General features: G+C 37.1%; 1 protein-coding gene across 3 annotated transcripts in view; it reads left to right on the top strand.

The window, feature by feature from the left end:
• cyth1b (cytohesin 1b) overlaps nt 1–11,959 on the top strand; it is a 36,958-nt gene extending 24,999 nt beyond the window's left edge. For 2 of the 3 annotated variants that reach the window (XM_023292263.3, XM_023292262.3), the window contains exons 3-12: nt 425–489; nt 2,238–2,304; nt 2,661–2,779; nt 4,846–5,039; nt 5,639–5,787; nt 6,933–7,044; nt 7,581–7,657; nt 7,760–7,831; nt 9,885–10,039; nt 10,124–11,959. In XM_023292263.3, coding sequence (XP_023148031.1) covers nt 425–489; nt 2,238–2,304; nt 2,661–2,779; nt 4,846–5,039; nt 5,639–5,787; nt 6,933–7,044; nt 7,581–7,657; nt 7,760–7,831; nt 9,885–10,039; nt 10,124–10,202 — 1,089 coding nt within the window. In that variant the 3' untranslated portion in view covers nt 10,203–11,959. Of the gene's footprint in view, nt 1–424; nt 490–2,237; nt 2,305–2,660; nt 2,780–4,845; nt 5,040–5,638; nt 5,788–6,932; nt 7,046–7,578; nt 7,658–7,759; nt 7,832–9,884; nt 10,040–10,123 lie in introns of all 3 variants that reach the window. The other variant, XM_035958158.2, reaches the window with a different exon arrangement.
• Nucleotides 11,960–19,042: the final 7,083 nt, after the last annotated feature.

The raw sequence follows: 19,042 nt of genomic DNA, 5'->3' as shown, positions 1-19,042 counted from the left end.
TGCTTTATGCGTTGTATTGTGTAATTTGCCTCATTTTTTTTTTTTTGTCGCTTTGTAACTTTTTTGTCAAATTTTTTTAATCTCTTTTTTGTTTAGTTTGGAGTCGTTTGTCTCATTTGTTCAAATTGGGCTGAATGTGGCCCCTGAACTAAAATGAGTTTGACCTCCTGCTCTAGTGGGTCGCCTCCTCGGCAGCAAAGTGCTCGTCTGGATGTGTTTTTCACTGAGATGTAGGCGGAACAGACAAGCATGTGTAATTCACTGTGACGGTGTGATCAAAGCCTCTGCAGAGGATTATGTAAAGGGTTAGATATCATACAAACATCACATGTATGTGCTCCAAAGCCAAACAAAAACTCACGGTCCCTTTTTTTTCCCTTCTTCCTTCCGTTTCATCCCTCTTCTTCTTTCTGTCTGCTCTCAGAGGCTGAAGGATGAGATAGCAGAGGTGACCACTGAGATTGAAAGCCTGGGTCTGTCTGAAGAGAGGTAAAGTGTCTCAGCTACCATCTCTGTGCCTCGTGCGAAGGCAGCACTCATATACTCAGCCTGGTTTCAGTGGAAATAAATTCATGGAACAAGTCAGAAACACTCAGAACAGAGCCTACTGCCTTTTGGGATTGTTGAAATAGTTTATTTTTTTAATTAAATGTTGCGTTTATTAACGTCACATCCGATTTCTAGTGGAGAAGATAACAGCAAATATCAAGAGAATAGTTAATTTTGTCATACGAGCACCAAAACTGGCTCGTGTATCCATCATTTGTTGAAATAACAGAATGTTAGCCACTTGAATTTATTAAAATAGCAACCATTTTTTTAAGATGTCAGCCATTTCCAGTATGTGATCCAATATATTATCACATGGCGTTATCTTTTGGGAGTCAAAATATAGAGAATTTAGCACTTTGAATCCAAATTTACAAGAGCTAGCGCTATAATGTATAGCTTTTAATAGCTAGATCTAAAGTGGCTCTCATTCTGACCCTTGTAATTTCCCTCGGGATTAATAAAGTATCTGTCTGTCTGTCTATCTATACGTCTGTCTGTCTGTCTGTCTATCTGTCTATACGTCTGTCTCTCTCTGTCTTTCTATCTATCTATACGTCTGTCTGTCTGTCTGTCTATCTATACGTCTGTCTGTCTGTCTGTCTATCTGTCTATACGTCTGTCTCTCTCTGTCTTTCTATCTATCTATACGTCTGTCTGTCTGTCTGTCTATCTATACGTCTGTCTGTCTGTCTGTCTATCTATCTATACGTCTGTCTGTCTGTCTGTCTGTCTGTCTGTCTATACGTCTGTCTGTCTGTCTTTCTATCTATCTATACGTCTGTCTGTCTGTCTGTCTATCTATACGTCTGTCTGTCTGTCTGTCTGTCTGTCTGTCTATCTATACGTCTGTCTGTCTGTCTGTCTGTCTATCTGTCTATACGTCTGTCTGTCTGTCTTTCTATCTATCTATACGTCTGTCTGTCTGTCTGTCTAGCTATACGTCTGTCTGTCTGTCTATCTGTCTATACGTCTGTCTTTCTATCTGTCTATACGTCTGTCTGTCTGTCTTTCTATCTATCTATACGTCTGTCTGTCTGTCTGTCTATACGTCTGTCTCTGTCTGTCTTTCTATCTATCTATACGTCTGTCTGTCTGTCTGTCTATCTATCTATACGTCTGTCTGTCCGTCCCTCCATCTGGACATCCCATATTCCATTATGACTTTGAATGAACAAGGTTTTATGGTGTTTAAACATGTTTTTCGAGTGTCAAAGAATTCCCGAGACAATGATAATATCATTAAAATTTGTTCATTTTCAAAAAGTTCAGAAATATGACACTGCCACCTTGAAAACGGACAACATTTTGAATGAAAATATAAGTCGTGTTTGGCAATTTGAGCGATTTTTTTTTTCCCGTTATCTGCCCCAATTATTCCACAAAAACCAAAATGAAGCCTTAAAACTGCTTATTTTGTGTCACCAAGAGTTCAAGACCAAAAGATATTCAGTGGAGAATACTGCAAATACAGTATGCACTCATCTCTTTTCAATGTACTGAAAGCTTCATTTCATTGTCTGAAGAAGGTGGAAATGTGTCGTCCAGGTCAGTGATGAGGATTTAAATAGAGAAAAACAACAAATCCTCCCTGAAACCAGATGGTTTGCTATTTCTTTTCAGTAAATTAGTGTTGATTCAACCATGAAAAGATGGAGTATTTGAAGAAGATGTTCATCTGTTTTTAGGAAAAGTATGCAGAGGAACAAACAGATGGCCACGGGCCGTAAGAAGTTCAACATGGATCCCACTAAGGTAAAAACGCTGTCAGAGCACTTCCTTGTTTCATGGAACAGATAAATGCAAAGTCGATTTTCAGTTTGGTGAAGGTTTTAGTCGAGAAAAACCTCAGACAAAAATGTCCAACTTGATTTCCCGAAGTCTGAGGTCATGAACATAATCAGCTGAGAGAGGCAGCATCATTTTCATTTTTATTTAAACTGACTCAGATCAATTAATTGATTAGAAGAGTTAAAACCATGAAACTGACAAACTGTCTTCCAAAATTATCTTATTGTTTTCAGCTCTCTGGATAAAGTTTAGTTTCTTTCGTATTTGGTGTGTTTGTATTTCCAGTGTGTGACGTTCTGTGTTTTCTGGTTTTCTCTCAGGGGATTTGCTTCTTGATCGACAGCTCACTGCTAAAAAACACCAGTGATGACATCGCCCAGTTCCTCTACAAGGGAGAAGGGCTGAATAAGACGGCCATCGGAGACTACCTGGGGGAGAGGTCGGTAATACCAGCCACGTTTCTTCTAATTATCAGTTCATTTCACTGCAGAGGCACACGTGTTCCAGAAAACGATGACATGTGACAACTGGCAAACAAAATACTAATGTTTTATTAGTATTTATATAGCATTTACACATGGGCTTTCCTCTGTTTATGAAGATTTATTAGATGTACACATTTACCTACTGGCGTATCATAAATACATGTTATTGTCAGCTTTCTGATGGTCCTTGAACTTATGTGGCTTTCAGTTACATCTGAGAATTGCCCAAATAATTAAGGCTTAAAATCATGATATTTGATAGAAGTCACTTTATTCTACGTTATTTTAAAATTTGGCAAAATTAAACTGTGTACATTTGCCAGATTCTGTAGAAATGTAAAAAAAATCATCTCCTCATTGCAACTAGGAAACCATCAATGCAGGGGTGTCCAACATGAGGCCCGTGGGTCAAAAGTGGTCCTCCAGAGGGTCCAATCCGGCCCTCAAAGTGTAAAAATTCCAGAGAAGACATTAACTGCAGATTGTAAATTAGTAAAACTGTAAATTTAAAATCATTTCTAGACCATGACAAGTTGTTTGGATCATACATTTTAAAAATATGTAACATTTTGTCTTGTTTTTGTTGTTTTTTATCTTTTTTTGTCTGACTTATGTCATTTGTCATGTTTTTGTTGTTTTGTGTTTCCTTTTTGTCTTGCTTGTGTTTTTTATCTTATTTTTGTCATTTTGCGTTTTGCTTTATTCTTTGTTTTGTGTGTTGTTTTTGTCATTTTTGTGTTGTCTATTTTTTATTGTCGTTTTCTTTCTTTTTTTGTCATTTTTTGTCTCGTTTTTGTCCATTTTTTGTCACTTTAAGCTTTTTGTCATATTTTTTCTCGTTTCATGTCATTTGTATCATCTATTCTTTTGTCGTTTTATTTCTTTTTTATCATTTTGTGTAATTTTTTTGTCTCGTTTTTGTCCATTTTTTGCCACTTTTTAACTTCTTAGTCTAACTTTTTGTCTCTTTTTGTTTTGTTTCGTGTCGTTTTTTGTTGTTTGTTTCTTGCTTTTGTCATTTTTTTTGTCTCATTTTTGTCACTTGTCCATTCTTTTGTCGCTTCGTAACTGTTATGTCTAATTTTTTGTCTCTGGTTTTGTTTTGTGTCGTTTTGTGTCTCATTTTTGTAATATTTTGTCTCATGTTGTATTTTTGTCTGTTTTTGTCTGACTTTTGTTATTTTGATCATAAAATAAAATCCTATATTGTTCAGTTCCAGATACCTGAAACTAAAGGTTTTGTCATTTTGTTGATAAACTGCGATGTGGAAGTTTTAATGTGTAAATGATAAACTGAGGCTGAATGTTGCTGAAACTGAATTTATATTCAGGTCGTTTATGATGTTTTGTAAAAGCGATGTTCATTAAATGTGAACATTTTCAGAATGTACTTTTTTGCACTAAAACAAAGGAAACGTTTGTAGTTGTGGTTATTTATAGGTTGTTATGTTATGTTTTTACTGGTCACTGGAGATTAAATTGGGCTGAATGTGGAACCTGAACTGAGATGAGTTTGACTCTTCTGCATTAATGACTCAGATGTGACTGTGTTTAGACAGAGCACACAGGAGACAAATATGAAAACAAATTTAAAATGTAAGTAGTAAATATCTGCAGTATGTAGAGCCACCATTCTGTCCAGTATTAATAACACCTTTGGGCCTTTGGAAAACGCTCTACATGTTGATCTCAGGTTTTTTCAGTTTATGTTTGTATCAGACTGCTCAAACGTTTTGGGAATTTTCTCTCCTGGCTGTGGTTGTGCTGTTAAATGAGTAAAAATGATCCCACAGTGAGTAAAAATATGACAGGAGGCAACAAACAGGACAGTTTGTTTGTACAGAACAGTGTATATAATATTGTGTTGCATTTTCAGTTCTAAAAGATCATCCACGAGTCTTTGTGTCTCACTTCTCAGTGAGTTAAACTCAGCCGTGTTCACTTCTTGATCCTGTCTTTTTCCGTTTCCTCCCCCTGCGTTCGTGCACTCGTGGGTGCGTTTCTTGTGTGGGATCTTCAGAGACGACTTCAACATCGAGGTTCTTCACGCCTTCTTAGAGCTGCACGAGTTCACAGATCTGAACCTGGTTCAGGCCCTCAGGCAGTTCCTGTGGAGCTTCAGGCTGCCTGGCGAGGCTCAGAAGATCGACCGCATGATGGAGGCGTTCGCCCAGCGATACTGCCACTGCAACCCCGGAGTGTTTCAGAGCACAGGTACGTGAGCATTCAGTGGAGGAAGAGGCGCCAGCGTCACGAGAAAAGCAACTTAAAGTCCAACTTATTAAATACTGTCAAAGTGAATCTACAGAAGCAGCAGCAAAACAATTATGTCTCCTAAAATAACTTTATTCCAGCCTCATGCAGTTCTGTTTGTAGGAAAAACACACAAGCAATCATCAGTTTTAATTCATATTTATTGTAGAAGCTTATTATTTCAAGTATTTTACACAGAAACAGTAAAAATAGTTATAGTTGAAACCAGCTGTAAGAAACACAGGAAAGTTTTTTTTTTGATGTGTTTGAGTAATTATTATTATTCTTTATTTATTTGATCGGGGACCATGCAGTTAACAGACAACATCTGATGTCTTACATATAGAGCGTATAGCATGAAGCTAAGTTTCATCTCCCGTCCCTGGTTGGGCTTTTCAGTAAAAGTAGACAAAGAGGACCAACAACTCCGACAACATTACAAACTACATTACACACACAACACTACACACACAACGACACTATCACAGTCAGTCGGACCTTATAGATGTCATCGGTGGGTGCATTGTGGTTTTTACATCCTTCATTGTGTCTGTTCTTAGATACCTGCTACATTCTGTCGTTCGCTGTGATCATGTTGAACACCAGCCTGCACAACCCCAACGTGAAGGACAAACCCTCCGTTCAGAGATTCACCGCCATGAACAGAGGAATCAATGACGGAGGAGACCTGCCAGAGGACCTGCTCAGGGTGAGGAGTTTATTTCACTGCTGTTACCGACAGTATTCTAAACACTGAAACCACAAGGAATTCATTTCATGGTTGAAAGAAGTCCCACTGTGCCAAGAAGTTTAGACAGAAAACATCACGTGACTTTTTTTAAAAAAAAATTTGAACACCCTGTCCATTACTTTACCTGTCCAATAGGAGCAGTCCAGCCACAGTAACTATAGCACTGTAGTTGTATTGTATCTGTGCTCTCAGCTGGTGCTTGTCTTCAGATGAGGGTTGAAGAAATGCATCATGTTTAATGTTGTATCCTCTCACCTTTCTATAGTGTCTAACTGGCAGTGGATTAGAACCAGCTGTTCATAGGAATCAGGGAAATGCACAACTTAATGTGAAATCACCCCAGAGAGTATTCAGAAGGAAACCAAACTTCCCTACATGACTCTTTTTGAGCTTATTATAAAATCAACAACAGTCCCATTTCAAAGAAAAACTACCTCCAAAGAGGCTCGAGAAGCAAAATGAAACTTTTCTCTTCCTTTTCTTTGTCAATGTGGGGATTTTTCTAACAAAGTGCTTCTGTATTTATCTTCCATACTTGAAACAGCACAGGTGTTTTTTACTTGTCATGTTCTTGTTCATAATATTTGTAACTTTATCATAATCCCTGGAAAAATATGATTTTATTTTCAAGGTACTTTCTGGTTAACCCTGTAAAACTCACTGTTCAAAAAATATATCAGTTTTATGTTTTTAATTGTTATTTTGTATTAATTATATCTAAATAAATGTATATTGTTTTTGCAATTTTTTTCTATATTTGGATTTTACAGATTATATGTACATATATAGAATATTTTTAATGTTTTAAAAATTATTATTTTATATTATTTTTGCTCCATTATTTTCTATATTTGGATTTTACAGATTATATGTATGAATATTTTTAAATTATTATTTTATATTATTTATATATAAATAAAAAAATTTTTCTATATTTGGGTTGTACAGATTTTATGGAGAGTATTTTTTTAATTATTAGTTTTTATTATTTATATATAATTTTTTTTTTTTGCATTTTTTTTCTATGTTTGGGTTTTACAGGGCTAAATAAAGGTCAGATAAGATTAAAAAAGATACTCATCTTTGTGCTGCATCCTCCACAGAATCTGTACGACAGTATCAAGAACGAACCCTTTAAGATCCCGGAGGACGATGGGAACGACCTCACACACACCTTCTTCAACCCCGACAGAGAGGGATGGCTGCTGAAACTCGGTATGTGAACTAAAATATTTCATTTCATTGTGGATCAGTGCAAACAGGTCGTCCCTCTGCTGGACTGGACGTGTATCAGCACCTGAGTTCATGTTAAACACTGAAATAGTTTGAGTTGTACTGCTGTTGACCTTCTCCTTGTCTGTTTGTGTTTCATGGTTTTGGCTCCAGGAGGTACGTACCCCTCAGACAGCTTTAATGCACTGCTTTGCTTCTGAGCTGCCCCACCGCCACCTTTTTTTTTTTTTTTTTTTTAACCTCCACTGGCTGTATGCATTCACCTTCGCATCGCAAATGAAGCCAGATCATTGATTTTTACCAATAATTTCATCCTCTGCTGCTGTGCCCTGATGTGGAAAATGTATAGTTTTCTAACTTCTGGGCTCTTTAAACTGGCGACTGACCCGAGTTTAACCTCAGCTTTTGCAGCCAGCTGATTAACCTGCTGCTTTGTGTCGTCGGTGTGCTTCGCTTTCAATATGAGTCCAGTTTTGTGTCTTTTCTGAAGTCGTAACTCACCTGCAATCCGTCCTCAGGTGGACGAGTGAAGACCTGGAAGAGACGCTGGTTCATCCTCACAGATAACTGCCTCTACTACTTTGAATACACCACTGTGAGTAACTCCTGTCCTGAAATCTCCTAAATACTGTATGCATGTTTGGGGAATGTTATACTTACAGCTCTCACACTGTAATTTATTTTCTCTGTTTACAAGGACAAGGAGCCCAGAGGGATCATTCCACTGGAAAATCTGAGCATCAGAGAAGTCGACGACTCCAAGAAACCAGTACAGTGATCCTCTTTCTTTTCTCTTTCTGACACTCGGTGGCCACTTCTAGATCTCTGTAGGTTTGATTTATGTCAGGTAAAAGGTAGAGAAAACATCCAAAATGGAGGAAATGTTCACATGGGAGAGATTTCTATTCCAGAATTGGAGGACATTTTACGTCCCACCCATTAAATTTCCAAAAATCCATGTACAAAATACTAAAACATGCAGTTGTTGTGTAAATGTTTTTGTCCTGAGACCAAATCTAAAAGAAACTAGGAGAAAAGAATGTTTGAAAATATTTTTAAAAACGCCAAATAAGTCTGAATTACCCCCTAAAATGTTGTTTTCCTCTGATGACCAAACTGAATCTCAAATAAAACTGCTAAACTGAAATTTAAATCTCCTTTGTTTGGTTTTATTTTTTTTCATTGATGTCTCTTGTAACTGTAAGAACAGTTTTTTAATCAATATAATATTTTAAATAATAATTATGATGTATGAACGTCTCCCACAATGTGTTAGCATGACCTTTTTAGCTGGTAGAAGAAGAAAACAGTGAATCACATGAAACGCTGGAATTAACATTATCATCAGTGTTCCTAAAGAATGACTAGAGCAAAGCTATGTCGTCTCTTCTATTTTCCATACTTTTATAACATCAGCCTTGATTCAATGTCTCACTCTACCTAAAAGATGCAAATCACCACAAAAACACATAAAATCACTACAACAGAAGGCAAAGTTATTTTTAAGAAATCACAAAATTAATATAAAAAGATGAAAAAACATGACAGAAAGACATAAATCACCAGAAAAACATGCAAAATCATCATAAAAACACACAAAAATGCTACGAAAGGAGGAAACTATCACAAAAACACACAAAATCCCCATAAAAAGATGAAAAATCACAGCAAAAATACACAAAATCACTATAAAAACTGGTGAAATTACCACTAAAAGACGCAAAAACATCACAAAAACACACAACACCACTACAACTCATATTATCAGGATGAGACTAATTCTTTGGACTGTTTTCCATCAGTCAGTTTGTCCTCTTGGTCAGCAGTAGCAGCAGCTAAATATCTAGCTTCTACTGAGAAAAAGGGTTCAAAACAACACAGAAAACATGGAATAAAAATGCTACCATTGATGTGGAAGCTGAGCCAATCAATACCTATTATTGATCAATATGGAGCAGAAAACTGGAGAAGAGAAGGCTGATTTTTCAAACATTTTGGAGCCCAGATGTCCTCCAGTTCTGGAATGATCCATAAATATCTGGTGATATCGAGCTGCACTCAGATGTGGACTGATGCCTCCAAAATGGTCATAAAGTTAAAGTTAAAGTAAAACTGTTGGGTTACTACAAAAGCAAAATCCTGCTTTCACATGAATGCATAATAACAACGATCTAATGGTATAAATATATTCAATGCAGACTTTTAACAATGTGTTTTCAGTACTTTTACTAAAGCAAAGGATCTGAATACTTCCTCCACTGCTGCCGAACACTTAATACAGTTAAACTGCTTGATTAACAGGTGAAAAGCACAAATTGTGTGATTGTCTTCTAATAATCACCTTAAATTAGCAAATTCTGCTACAAAATGCTTAAGAAGAAGATTGGGCTTCACTAGTTCTGGTGAAGCAGCTGAAGTAAACCTCAGTATCTTGAAGGTCACATTTATCCACATCTCTGCTGTGAGAAGTGCAGGACGACACCTTAGTGACATGACTTATCTGTGACGATGACACAGACTTTCAGAACTAATCTGTTTACGGAGACACGTTACTACTGACTAAAGTACCTTTACTGCCCTCGTAGTACTACCTAATACTTCTGATACACCACCGTCCAACTGTATGAACTTTCTGCAGACATAAGGACACCAGAGATGCATTTCTATTATCCTACTCTGTAGTTCCCTTAGAGAATATGTTCTCCAGCTGTAGAGGGTCCATGCTGACTGTCATTAACGCTCTCAGACCCTCATGTACTTACAGAAAGTCCAACATTGTCCATAAACCTCCTGACTCACCTCGTCTCTTCTGTTTCTCCCAGAACTGCTTCGAGCTCTTCATCCCCAATCACAAAGATCAGGTGATCAAGGCCTGCAAGACGGAGGCGGACGGCCGCGTCGTCGAGGGCAACCACACTTTTTACAGAATCTCAGCCCCAACCGCAGAGGAGAAGGATGAATGGATCAACAGCATCAAGTGAGTCACAGCTGAAGGTTCTCTCCTGCAGATGATGGGGCTGACGATGATGAAGTCTAACAGTTTTCTCTGTTCAACCTGCAGAGCTGCCATCAGCAAAGACCCATTCTACGAGATGTTGGCCGCTCGGAAGAAGAAGGTTTCCTCCCTGAAAGGTCTGTAGAGCTGCAGAGATCAATCCTGGAAGCAACAAGCAGAGTCCTGCTGGAGGTGGACCTGAAGCTGCTGCTGAGATGCCTGGACCTGCACAGAGGATCCGCTTTATAAGAGGACTCTGCTTTATAAGAGGATCCTCTATTACCTTCAGTAGTGACACCTTCTGCTTTACAGGTCTGACTTCATGTTGATTTCCAATCTGCAGATGAAATGATTCATCTTTTTTTTTTCTTTTCCTAAAATGTCACCTTTTGAAAGCTCCTGCAGTTCTGTAATGATGCTCTGGTCATTACTCCCACTCACCTGGAAATCTGTCTGATTGGCCTCAGAGCCTTTTCACAGTCGATGTTTGTTCTGGTTTAGCACACCGAGCACCTAACAGCTACTGCAAATGTTTCCATAAAGGGAGGAGAGAAATGTGTGACGATGTAATATGAGGTGTGATCAAAAAGTTCAGAGATTGTGCCTGAATAAAAAGCAGTAATAATACCTGATTTAAAGTCATCTTGTGCAGTGACACAGCGCTTGGAAAGCTCCTTCGAAGTGTCGAAACAGTGATCCTTTGACTTCACAGTGAGCCAAATCTAGCGGGTAGGAAGGTTAGGGTTAGGTTGATGCTTGTCTTATTGTGGCCAAAAAGCGCAACTGGAGCACCCACATACTATCTCACAGTTTAGGTTGTTTGTGCTGAGCGTCCTTCTACAGACGCCTCTGAAGAATGGGGGATGAATTTATGATGCTCAACCACGTGATATTGGAAAAAACATCTAGCATGGTTTTGGTCGAGCTCCTTACTGACGTGCCTTCTTTACAGTCAAAACTAAGGATGTCCTGATGAAGTATTTTAGGCTTCCAATCCATTTATTTAGCCTCTGCTGATAATATTTGCCTAAATAATGCACAATAGAAGTACTGTAGATTGACTGTAGTACCTGGTTGTGCCACCAGGTGGATCCTCTTGCTTTTTAATGCTGTAGAGACCAGAGATGGATGGATAGATAGATAGATAGATTAACCCTTTATTGATCCCGCAGCGGGGAAATTCACACTGTTATTAAATTACAGAGGAGGTGGTCGGTGTGGTTATCAGAGTTTAGTGAAAGAGCACTGTGACAGAGACTTCTAAACTTCTGGATTCTGCTGACGGACACAGATTGTGTTTAAATGTTTTCCACAGTGAAATCGAAAACATGCACAAAAACGCAATGATGATCGTAAAACATCCTGAGTTGTGACAGTTAATAATTTCAACAGGAAAAGACTCTGAACTTTTTGATCGCACCTTGAATATTAAATTACCAGCTGCACACCAGATACAAAAAAGCTTCTGCAGCTTGTGAAAGAATTTCTAGGATGAAGGAGTTACAGAATGAATCACATCAAACTGCACGAGTGATTCAGAGACTTTGATGCATCGACAGATCAACTTTAGGACTCATTCATGTGAAACTCTGAATCCCAGCGATCACTTTGTTGCCATACGAACCCTTTTTCTTTTCTCCGCCTGTTTTCTTTCTGCTGTTTGGTCAGTGCACTGTTTCTGAAAATGAAGGTAACGCATAAATAGCTTAATATTTATTTATCCAGATTTCTTGTAATTTATTGTTTTCTTTTTGTCTCATTAAAAGTTTGCAAACAAATCTTCTGCTCCACTTCGACTGTACATTTATAAGACTATTGTGATCATTTTTATTGTTCTGTATGATAGATTTTACAGGTTTGGTTGATTTAATGTGAAATCAAACTAAAATAATCCCCTCAGAATCATTTTAGTGTATTTAATGAAGCAGTGCAAAGTTTTACCCTCATACTATGAATATTTTTAGACCTATAGCTCCTTGAATACATATGGGGGTTGGTCCAAGAGTCACATTTTTAAATGAACCTTATGTGTTCCAGCATTTTTGTTTCCACATGACATTTTCAGGGCTGAAAGACACATTTAAGCTTGTTAAAAAATTAACAAGATCAATTTTATGTCCACTCCAGGTGTCGAAATCTTTTTTAAAAAGTCACAATTTTTTTCTTTAACTTTGAGAATCAATATCAAGGATATATAATAGGCCCCATAGTAAAACTGCATCAGAATGACAAAAGAAACACTGGTACCATGGAGTTGTCTATTTTCTGATCATTTGCAGGGAAAAAAAAACTAAAAAATTAAAGCATTTTGGGTAAAATTTTATAGGTGATTGATCAAAACAAGTTATAGCAAATGAAAGGTCTGATTTTTACTCCGCCAAGGAGAGAGCAGAGTTATGTGATGATCAGTGTTGGTCTGTCTGTTCCCAACATTACTCAAAAACAGACTAACAGATTTGGATGAAATTTTCAGGGAAGCTCAGAAATGACACAAGGACCAAGTGATTAGATTTTGACAGTGATGCAGCTTATAGTCTGGATCCACGGATTGGTTAAAGATTTCTGTGTCATTGCCGGATAGCAGCACGGCGTCACTGTAGCCATGACTACCAGTGAACACTACATGATCACATGATTGTGATTCTACTACAAATCCACCACTGAGGACTTATCAGGACTTATCCGTCAGAAATGATCCAAGGAACAACTGATTAAATTGTGGGGGTGTTTCTGAATCCCATCAATTTCTGCCGCCTGCTACATATTTAGGTCACGTGATTCGGTATCCATACATAAAGTACACATGCAGAACACATGCCTGTGCTCAGAGCAAGGTCATTTTATTTGTGGGTACATCTATATTAAATTGACACAGTCTATGTTGCCATGATTTCTGATCATCAATAATTAATAAACAAATGGTGTGTTTATAAAAAAAAATGCATTTATGGCAAAGAGCAGCCTTGGAGGAGGACTGCTCTCTGAGTCGAAAAAAAAAATGCGATTTTTCAACATGTTGTAAAAACGTGCCATATGATGAAATAATGTAAAGGAGGCCGTGAAAAACACTCCAGAAAGGTTTTCTTTGAAAAAAAAATCATCTTCAATTTTGGCGCAAAAAAAACGCCTTACTATACTATGTCGAAAAAAAATGCGATTTTTCAACATGGTGTAAAAACGTGTCATATGATTAAATAATGTAAAGGAGGCCGTGAAAAACACTCCAGAAAGATTTTCTTTGAAAAAAAAATCATCATGAATTTTGGCGCAAAAAAAGCGCCTTACTATACTATGTCGAAAAAAAATGCAATTTTTCAAACATGTTGTAAAAACGTGCCATATGATGAAATAATGTAAAGGAGGCCGTGAAAAACACTCCAGAAAGGTTTTCTTTGAAAAAAAAATCATCTTCAATTTTGGCGCAAAAAAAACGCCTTACTATACTATGTCGAAAAAAAATGCGATTTTTCAACATGGTGTAAAAACGTGTCATATGATTAAATAATGTAAAGGAGGCCGTGAAAAACACTCCAGAAAGATTTTCTTTGAAAAAAAAATCATCATGAATTTTGGCGCAAAAAAAGCGCCTTACTATACTATGTCGAAAAAAAATGCAATTTTTCAAACATGTTGTAAAAACGTGCCATAGGATGAAATAATGTAAAGGAGGCCGTGAAAAACACTCCAGAAAGGTTTTCTTTGAAAAAAACATCATCTTGAATTTTGGCGCAAAAAAAACGCCTTACTATACTATGTAAAAAAAAAAATGCGATTCTTCAAACATGTTGTAAAAACGTGCCATATGATGAAATAATGTAAAGGAGGCCGTGAAAAACACTCCAGAAAGGTTTTCTTTGAAAAAAAAATCATCATGAATTTTGGCGCTCTTGTCACATTTTGGATGACATACTAAACTATGACGTTTTAATAATATTTTCAATGACAAAGAATATTTCTTTGCTCTTTTTGTTCCCTAAGCTGGAATCAAACCTGCGTCTCCAATGTAGTTTTGTTTATGAGGCACCCTCTTAACCAGTTGAGCTATCTGGACAGCTTTTTTTCAGTTCTTGGACAACATCCTAAAGCATGACGTTTTTGTGACATTTTGGACACCTTCCTATACTATGTCAAAAAAAATGCGATTTTTCAAACATGTTGTCAGAACGTGTCATATGATGAAATAATGTAAAGTAGGCCGTGAAAAACACTCCAGAAAGGTGTTCTTTGAAAAAAAATCATCATGAATTTTGGCGCAAAAAAACGCCTTACTATACTATGTCCAAAAAAAAATGCGATTTTTCAACATGTTGTCAAAACGTGTCATATGATGAAATAATGTAAAGGAGGCCGTGAAAAACACTCCAGAAAGGTTTTCTTTGAAAAAAAAATCGTCATGAATTTTGGCGCAAAAAAACGCCTTACTATACTATGTCCAAAAACAAATTTGATTTTTCAACATGTTGTAAAAACGTGCCATATGATGAAATAATGTAATAGAGGCCGTGAAAAACACTCCAGAAAGGTTTTCTCTGAAAAAAAAATCATCATGAATTTTGGCGCAAAAAAACGCCTTACTATACTATGTCGAAAAAAAATGGGATTTTTCAAACATGTCAAAATGTGCCATATGATGAAATAATGTAAAGGAGGCCGTGAAAAACACTCCAGAAAGGTGTTCTTTGAAAAAAAAAAATCATCATGAATCTTGGCACAAAAAAACGCCATAGTATGCTAATTCGGAAAAAAAATGTGATTTTTCAACATGTTGTAAAAACGTGCCATATGATGAAATAATGTAAAGGAGGCCGTGAAAAACACTCTAGAAAGGTTTTCTTTGAAAAAAAAAAAACTATGACATTTTTTGGATATTTTGGACGACATACTAAACTATGACGTTTTTGTGACATTTTGGACGACATACTGAACTAAGACGTTTTTCTTTCTACTTCCTGAAAAGTTTGTTTTTTTTCCCTGTTAAAAGGGTGTTTTCCTTGCCACTGTCTCCTTAGGGCTGCTCTGGGGTTCAGACATATGGGTTCTGTAAAGCGTCTTGAGACAATTTGACTGTAATTGGCGCTATATAAATAAAATTGAATTGAATTGAATTGAAAAAAAGACAAAAACTGTTATTATTGGCTGAACTAAAGACAGTGATTTTTCTGCTCACATGTTGTGTTGTTGTAAACTTCCTCTTTCAAATAAATAGCCTCCTAACCCCCTGGAAACCAGCGTTTGTCCTGTTTTTGTGTTGCTCCTCTGCGACCCCAGACAGCCAGGTCCTAATGTTTTTGAGCAACACACCATACTATGACGTTTTTACAATGATGGTTCTACTATGGAACCAGTTTGACATGTTCAGGTGTTCTTTGTGTGAAAACTCAGAGATTTCAGGGATCAGAAGGTGGTTTTCAACTTTCTTTGTTAAGTTTCTGCTTCAACTTTAAACTAAATTTCCTTGACTAAGCCAGCCCTCTGGACTTCCAGGAAGCTGTGTTCCTATTGGCTGTCCAGGTGGCTGCTTGGTGTTATCAGGAACACCTGAGCAGCTCAGTGTCTTCCTGCTTTGTTTAGCTGCAGACAAACATTTCCTCTGTTTCTCTTCACCACTGAACTGGGTTTGGTTCTGTTGCTTTAGTTTGTTTTTTAGGCGTTGGCTTGCAGCTTCCAGCAGTAAAATCATCTTTAATGTGTTTCTTGGTGTGTTTTAGGGCTTTGTACTGGATAGTTGTCTTGGTAAATGTGGTTCTTTAGCCACAGTTATCACATGGTGCTAATGTGTGCAGTGATTAGTGGATTTGCTGCAGCTGAGTTGTGTCTTTATCTTGGCTGTAATGAGTCTTCAGAGGTTTCTGGTCAGACACATTCTGTATTCTTGTTTGAGAACCGACGTTCGTTGTCCAGAAGGTAAGAGATCCTGTCCTGATTCTCTGTTCTCAGAGGTTCTCTGGTAGGCTGCAGGAGACTTTAGTGTTTGGGTTGTGCTAGTTTGGTTTTTGTATGGTTTCATCTGGACGACTATCTTGAGGCCCCTCCATGTGGTTTAGTGAGGTTTTCTGCAACAGTTCTACAAAGCAACCTGCAGCAGAAGAGACTTTGAGAGTTTTTAGGAAGTTCTTGAGACCAGACTTTAGAGCAGCAGAAACATTTGTCAGCAGTTTGAGCAGGAGAAGGTGAGCTTCAGAGTAGAAATGAGATGGAAACCTTCTTGACCCGTGTGGTGAGGTCCTGTACCAAGAGTTTGAGCAGGTTGTGAAGAGTCTGTAGTTCTTTGGTCTGAAAGCACAAGAAAAGTCGACTCATTAAAGGAGAAAATAGGAGATATTGTTGGTTCTTCTGTCGCTTTGCAGTTTCCTTAGACTGAATATCAAGTTTATATTTTAAATGATTTCCCATGTGAGCCCAAGAAGACTTCAATAAACTCCCTCCCTCCCCTGAACACAACACATTTTATTGCTGTTAAATGTTTTTTTAATATGTTTTTGAGTTTTAATAGTTTTAGCATAGTTTTTTTCTCTTTGCTTGTTTAGTTTTGTCATCTGTGTAAAAGGTGCTAAACAAATAAAGTTGAATTGATAAACTGAATAATTGACTAACTCATGATTGTGACAACAGAAGTATTTTCATTGTGATTTAAGGGTTTGTTTCATTTTTAAGGTTGGGGTTAAAATCTTGACAGAAAAAAAAGATTAAAGAAATAAACTACATTAAAAAAAAAAAGCAATTAAAGGAAAAAAGCATTTAATACAATAAAACTTTTGAAAAGAAAATTAAACATTAAATACAATTAAATTATATTAAACAGACAAAATATTTAATTAGATAATTAAACAGAAGATACAAAACGTAATTATGAAATCAAAGAAAAATTTTAAACAAAAATATTACACATTAAAGATGAAATATTTTAGATAATTAAACATTCAAAAAATACAATTAAACAAGAAGAATATTAAACATGAAAAAAACAAAACATTTAATTAAAAAAATTAAATGTTTAATTAGAAAATTAAATCTTAAAGACAATAAAACTTTAAATAGGAATTAACAGAAAATACAATAAAGCATTTTTAAAGAAAATTAAACATTAAAAGGTGGTAAAACATTTAAAAAGAAAAAACGTAACAAAGATTTAATTGAAAAATTAAACAATGGGAAAGAAAAGGAAATTTTTCAAACAAGCCAATAAAACATTTGAAAAAACAATTAAACATTAAAAAGACAAAACATTTCAAAAATCAAATCAGACATTAGAAAAGAATAAAAGGTGAGAAAAGAACAAAACTAAACATTTAAGAAGAATCAAACTAAAGACAAAACATTTGAAAAGACACCAGTTAAACTTTCGAAGATCAAATTAAACAGAAGAGACAATAAAACGATCAAAAAGAGCAAAAACAGATGAAAGTCTTAAAGTGTTTTCTAGTCTGAAATGAAAACATCAAGTTGTTTCTTCAAACATTTCCTCTTTCTATGTTCTTGGTTTGATTGTGGACAGATTTACTAAGAACTCATTTCAGAAAACTGCTTTCCAGATAAAGTCTACTAGAGGTTGAAGGCATTGATCAATCTAATGTTACCTTCTGATCTCCACAAACTTTACTGTTCAGTAAAGAGAATCAAAGTTTGTTCAGGATTTCTAAACAACCCACAGGTGAAGGTCGGAGAAGAACTCAGATGGATGATCTAAATGTGAAATCAAGACTCATGGTCACAAGTTTTAAGGCTTCTGTTAACCAGAAAGTTCAAACTAACAGAGAAGTACTGAGAAACTTTTAAGATTTCAGTCCTCAGACTGTCTGAAGGTTCAAACTAACAGAGAAGTACTGAGAAACCTTTAAAACTTCAGTCCTCAGACTGTCTGAAGGTTCAAACTAACAGAGAAGTACTCAAGAACTTTTAGGATTTCAGTCCTCAGACTGTCGAAAGGTTCAAACTAACAGAGAACTACTGTGGGACTTAGAAAATTTCAGCCCTCAGACTGTCTGAAGGTTCAAACTAACAGAGAACTACTGTGGGCCTTAGAAAATTTCAGCCCTCAGACTGTGTGAAAGTTCAAACTAACAGAGAACTACTGTGGGACTTAGAAAATTTCAGCCCTCAGACTGTGTGAAAGCTCAGGTTCTGAGGACTCGGGAGGTGTGGAGGCTTTGGAAAGTCTTGGAACTGAGGGTTCCACCCTCCAGCACAAAGGCTGAAGTCCCACCTCCTGAGAAAAACGGTCAAGTCGAGACTCGAGTTAAAAAAAAACTTGAAAACGACAAAAAATAGATGATAAATGCGCAAAAAAAAGAAAAATTAGTATCTGAGCGAATAGCTCAGGGGGATAAGAGGAGAGACTACGGAGTGGAAGGTCGCAGGTTCAAGACCGGCCAGTGGCAGTTTTGTTTCTTTGTCTTTGTCAGGATTTTGAGAAAATTTAAGAAGTGTCTGGTCTTGAACCAGCGACCTGCAGCTCCATAGGCAAATCCTTAACTCACTGAGCTACAGATCAGATACAAAGAAATAAATTCGTCGCCCCTTTGACATCGTAGTTCCTCAAGTGACCACATGGGTGGAGCCAAGGCGGAGTCTGGGTGGAGTCAGGGCGGAGAGTAGGCGGGGAGGTGGGTGGCGGCCTCCCCCCTCTACCCCCCCACCGCCCACCACACCTTCCCCCGCCCGACGAGTTCTTCGAGTCTCCACGAGTTCCTCGAGTCTCCACAGGTTTTCCCGAGTTTCTGGAGTTTCCACCAGGTCGGAGGCAGAACAAGTTGTCATGGAGAGGCCAAGATGGACTGACTTTTTACAGCGACTAGAAGGAAGACCACTAGAAGAGCAGGTCTTTAACCACCATCCATAAAATCCATGGAGTCGGCTCCACAGAAATGAAGGGAGGTAAACATTTATCAACCTCCATCCAGATGTTCAACTTCATATCTTTACTTGGAGATTTTTAGCACCACAAACCTTTAGTATCACACTTTATTATCATTTATTAGGACTTTA

Source organism: Amphiprion ocellaris, chromosome 18 (genome assembly GCF_022539595.1).
Source record: "Amphiprion ocellaris isolate individual 3 ecotype Okinawa chromosome 18, ASM2253959v1, whole genome shotgun sequence".
NCBI classification, from domain to species: Eukaryota; Metazoa; Chordata; class Actinopteri; family Pomacentridae; genus Amphiprion; species Amphiprion ocellaris.
Note: the sequence above shows the minus strand (reverse complement) of the source record. Positions and strands in the feature narration are given on the sequence as shown.